The sequence below is a fragment of the Olea europaea genome, chromosome 11 (genome assembly GCF_002742605.1).
Source record: "Olea europaea var. sylvestris chromosome 11, O_europaea_v1, whole genome shotgun sequence".
NCBI classification, from domain to species: domain Eukaryota; kingdom Viridiplantae; phylum Streptophyta; class Magnoliopsida; order Lamiales; family Oleaceae; genus Olea; species Olea europaea.
Genome location: NC_036247.1, coordinates 5,410,033 through 5,415,604, shown reverse-complemented (window position 1 = coordinate 5,415,604; position 5,572 = coordinate 5,410,033). Strand labels below are relative to the sequence as shown.

General features: G+C 32.1%; 1 protein-coding gene across 1 annotated transcript; it reads right to left on the bottom strand.

The window, feature by feature from the left end:
* Positions 1–792: 792 nt before the first annotated feature.
* Positions 793–1,991, bottom strand: LOC111404858. Its single transcript, XM_023033594.1, has 2 exons — positions 1,205–1,991; positions 793–985 (listed from the first exon to the last, which is right to left on the bottom strand). Exons 1-2 carry the CDS (start codon positions 1,961–1,963, stop codon positions 797–799), a joined length of 948 nt encoding a protein of 315 aa, XP_022889362.1. The 5' UTR covers positions 1,964–1,991; the 3' UTR covers positions 793–796.
* Positions 1,992–5,572: the final 3,581 nt, after the last annotated feature.

Below are 5,572 nucleotides of genomic sequence, written 5' to 3'. Positions count from 1 at the left end.
TAATGACTTCTAGTGCAAGTGTATCGACACTATGCTCCCTGTAAATTGCAAAGGGTTCATCGTCTTCGCATTCCTCTATTTCCTCTTGGTCGTTATCATCCGATCCTTCTAGCAACTTTCTCTCGAGTTCTATAGGATCCAACTCTGCAAGTTTTTCAAATCTACAAAGCCTGTACAACAGCAGCTGTTTTGCTCCTGAAAGAGAAAAACACGAAATCAGAATCAATTCTCTCATGACACCTAATAATCATGTCCTCAATCCATTGCACATAGAGTAAACACATGACACGAATGCGGAATGCAGTCAATGAGAAAATGAGGAGAAGTCATCATCAACAAAGTTAGCGCTAGACGTGCCTGTAAATGCTTCAACGTGTCTAAATCTTAATTAAGAAAAAATGTTGAAGGCGGTATTGCTTGATAATTAAGCAAGAAATGAGTAAAATTAATTAGTAAAGAAGGTCGAATTTCAGATGTCAAGGTAAACAAATGGCTGAGTTTAATCCAAATAAATGAGAACAAACAGAAAAGATCAAATAAATCCAACTAGAATATAATCAAATACACAATTCTGCTCCATTGCTTTCCCAAAATAATAATTGAAGACAACTTTGGCAATTGTTCAAGAATTTATTGAACATGTCATGATACAGAAATAGCAACTTATGCACAAGTACGACATGAAAAATGCTCATCAATTTTGATCCTGCAATGATTCCCAGCGACAATTGAAATCACAAATTCGATCATCCTGCATTCATGTAAAATGATGTAAATTTTATTGAAGCGGAAATCTCTACCTACTTTGTACATTTACATAGCTGCATTCAAGATCATAACTGTCCTTGGTTACACCCGCACTTTCTTGTCCATCGTCCTCTTCAAAGGGAGGATCCAACACTGATACTGGACTAAACTGATCATTTTCTTCCTCTTCTTCTCCTCGTACTCCTTCCGAACTTTTTGTTCCACAATTTGCTTTCTCCTATTAAACATAAATATAAATTGCATATTATAATGGATCGTTAAGTCCCAAAATGTAAAATGAAATTGTGTGTTGTCTTTTTTGTTGCAATAATTTAAGAGACAGCGACTATTAGAAAAAGATTTTGGCGGCAGATGTGTAATCGAAAGTACAATAATGAAACAAAAACACCCACGTGCTGCTGCCTAATTAAGAGATTAAGGAAAAGAAAAGACAGACCCCTTTTTTGAGGCTGCTAGGAGTAGCTGCCGGCGAAGAAAAATCAGGCGTCTGACGACCGGAGGATGATTGGCTTTTCTGTAGAGTAAATCTGTAAGGGCTTGAGCAGAAACGCTTTTCACAAGAAGCAAAATCTCCATCGGCACTCCCTTCAGAACAGCAGCTAGTGGAGGTCTCCAAATCCAAAGATTTCTCCTCGTTACTCGATGACCAAGTATCACAAGAACAAGAAATTCTAATATCCATGTTCATCTTTTCGTCAATTTTTGGCTCAGAATTTCTTGAAACTTTGACCTCATTATCACAGACACCAAGCATGCGTCTTTTGTTGTGGGTACGATCTTTCGGCCTCTTGAAAATGGACCCAAACAACCCAAACCCGACATTTTTAATCTGGGTTTTCCATTTTGACTGCTTTGTCTGAATTCTCAATGCGGCTTCAACAAGAAGTGCAGCAGTTTTAGCAGGAATATGAAGAAAAACAGCACGATTCGGCAATTTACATGGGCTCTGCAAGGGTGATTTTCGGTAGTCCGGCGAATTTTGGAACGAGAAAAGGCATGCATTCTTACAGAGACTGCTATGTTTTATATTTGTAGGTGAAGTATCAATTCTGGGCTTTCGTTTCTTGATTAGTAAAGTGTTTCTGGGACTGGTTTTTGTGAGTTGAGATTGCCTGTCTGCAATGTAGGTGTTTAAGTGAAATGGTTCCTGTTCTTCATTCAGTAGCTCATGCAACAACTGCTGCTTATAAGCCATCAAAATTTCAGATTTAGGTTTAATTTTGAGGTTGTATACTCATTAGTGCTGACTATATGAGAAGCAAAACGAGAAAGTTCGTCAAATTTTCTAATATACTCTCCAACAGACATAGTCCCTTGTCCCAATTGAATAAACTCATTTAACTTTTGTTGTCTAATAGCTACGGTAAAATATTTATTGAGAATGAGTTCCTTAAATCGAATCCATGTCATAGAGTCTACGAACTTAATACTTTGCTCCATATCCCACTAGAATCCAATATTGCCTCATAGCATAAAAGTAGCACAATTACCCTTTTTAATATATGAGACTCTATTATATTTAAACATGTTTTTCCCTCATATGTACCCACTCTTTTGTTTCCAACGGTTCAACAATCCCATAAAAAATGGAAGGGTTTAATTTCCTAAATCGCTTTCCAATATTGTCATCAATTCTTGGAACTAGTGCAGCTTGCATATGCTGAATAAGTTGTTGGGATTGGGTCTCCACTAACACTGCCAAATGCTCTACTACTGCATCTCGATTATTTCCATTGTTCGTAGATTCACTTGCATCAGCCATCTAACATTAAATAGACTTTTAAGCCTATGATTAATGTATGTACCTTTAAATACTCGTAGAACAAAAATCTTAACTCGCTTATGAAAATATTTCATTTTCATAAATCTTAGGACAAACTATACATTTTCTGACTTATATAGGACGATTTCCTTAGCACGATCATACTTATACTTAATCATTCTCACTAGCAATTTAAAACATTACTTTATTAAATAAATTCAATAAAAGAAATTAAAATAATAATAATAATAAACATACATACTAGCATGCCGTTGATTACTTAGTCCCCAATTATACATGTTAAATCTTCAAGATGTTATCAAAACTTTGGCTATGATACCACTCATCTTAATTGTGACACTTTTCCCTTAATATTCTTTTTACCATCTCATTTCATTTTATTATTAGGTTTTTTTAAACATATTAGGATTTAATAATTTGTATTTAATTCAAGCAGACACTTCACAGTAAAATCAAAACATATCATGAAAATCAAATTAATAATATAGAGAGTTAAAAGAACCGCCAAATTTATATTATACCAAAAGAGAACTTGTTTTAGAAAATATAATTGGTTACAAGTTATATGATGCAATGATGTATATCAAGCATACTTGGACCTAAATCCTTATTATATTGTACTGTATGAGCTCAAAATAACATGGCCATTACTTGCACACAAATCAATGTTAATGCATCCATCATTGCCTATCAAGACTCAAAATGCCACATCAGTATATAACATATGTAAACTAAGGCATGGCCTAAGTATATAGTGCTCCATGTGCTTATCCGCAGTCCCAAGGCCACTAAGGGACCTCTTGACACTGCCTATATACAGGTGCCGAACTTCAAGTACCTTATTCTTGGCTACTTTTAATGATCGTCAGGAGCCTCAAAGTGGTACATTTATTTGGAAACAATAGTACGGTACATCTATAATGAGATTCACATTCAAAATTTCCAATCAAAAATTCAATACAAATGATAACAAAAGTATGCATGACCTTGAAAACGTAATTATCCATACATTTTCCAGATAAACTTAATGCACACGTGCCACATTACCATGTCACAAAGTATATAAAAAAAAACACACACACACACACACACACATAATTTCACATAGTAATATATCTTGTACTGTAATTGAAAAATATCAATATTTACCTTTTTCGCGACTTTTTTGATCAATATCTGCTTTAATAAAATGATCTCTACATTAATCATAAATTGTCATATTTTTTTCCCAATTACCAAACTTAAATTAAGCCTATAAGATAACTTAATTTACTTAATAAAATATTACCAGTAATAATACTAATAATGACACTAGTTTACTACCAATAAATAGTAACAACAACAATAATAATGAAATTCTCATTATTGTTATAAAAGAAATTCCATAATTTTTGAAATAAAATTAGTGCATGTAAAAATTAAGCTAGCCAATACTAGTATATTATTTTCCATATCATGTTTGATCCATCTTTTATTCCATTTAACACACAACCTATTAATCAATTTCTTATCCATTCCATATTCTTCTTTATTACATTTCCATCATAACTCACCCTTAACACCATGCATTATAACATCTTATTTCTCATCTTATGACATAACTAAATCAAAATAATTTAAGTCTAAGTTTCAAGTGCTAAATGTTTTCTCTCCAATTGAATATACCATGTCCGCATATATGCATATATTATTGGCTCATTTTCAATAACCAATATCATGATGATATTAGTAACTATTATACCAAATCATCCATCCAGACTCCTCTTCAGCTTTAGTTACTTCAAACCATTTTTCTCCATTTCTTCTTCTCCTTTTTATTTTACCATCTTTTCACCAAATCTCTTACATACAAACTTTGATAATCCAAAAGTAAATAAACTCATTATTTGTTGAAATGACTTATAGATTTATTTTTTTAGAGGTAATAATTTGAAATGGAGAAATCATAATTTATCATCTTTAATTTAATTAATTAAATTAACTCTAATTTTATCTTCCTTTAATTATTAAAGAACCCTAAAACAAGAATTTTAATTCCTATATATAAAATAATTGAGTACTTAAAAACAAATAATCAATTAAATGGTTATCTAAATAAATAAATTAACAATTAACAAAATAATTAAGTAATTACTTAACTTAAATAAAGAAAAAGAATACAAATTACCTAAAGAAAAGAGGGGAAAGAGAGGAGTGTCTCACCAAAGATCTCAATTCCCACCAAAGATCTCATTTGTATTTAGATAGAAATTATACATTTTGTCAAATCTGCAAATTCCTTTACTTTTCTTTTGTTACTAAAACCATGATTTGCCACCCACAATTGTGCAATTTTTCAGCCTCCATGAAATTTCACACAGAGAACAAGATTGTAGGGAACCAAGTTTTTATCCACTTGTGTTAGCAAGAAAATAAAATTTTCTACAAATTCTAAACCCTAGTTATTTATTTATATAAGCCCAATCGGGTTTGGTCTGTCTCCTGACCCGATCCAATATTTAATCAACTCATTTAATTAAATTCGACCCGGTCCATGAATTAATTAATCCAATTAATTAATTTGGGCCTATAAATAAGTAACCTAATTAATTAATTTATCCGATGCTTATTAAATTAATTAAGTGACAAATCACAATCTTTTAATTCTTCTTTTGTGTGCAATCTATCAGGTTCCCAATCACGATATCTAACGACGTGAATTATTATTTTGATTTAATTGAAATTGATAAATTAAAACATCATTTTAATTTTTCGCCAATTCACATTCGTCATTTCAGATTGACATCTAGTAATGTATCAGGGCAATACATGTGACAGAAAATGTCACGTGGTATGACAAAACCAAACTTATTCGTTTACTGTGAAACTATAATCCTTTCGTCAATATGATTCGATCAATTACGAGATATAAAAGTGTGTCAATCTCGATTATCGATCATATCTTTCATTCCACTATTAAGTCGAAAACTCATTTTCTACTTCTGAGTACACCTTGGCCAGTGATTTCATTATCGACTTAAT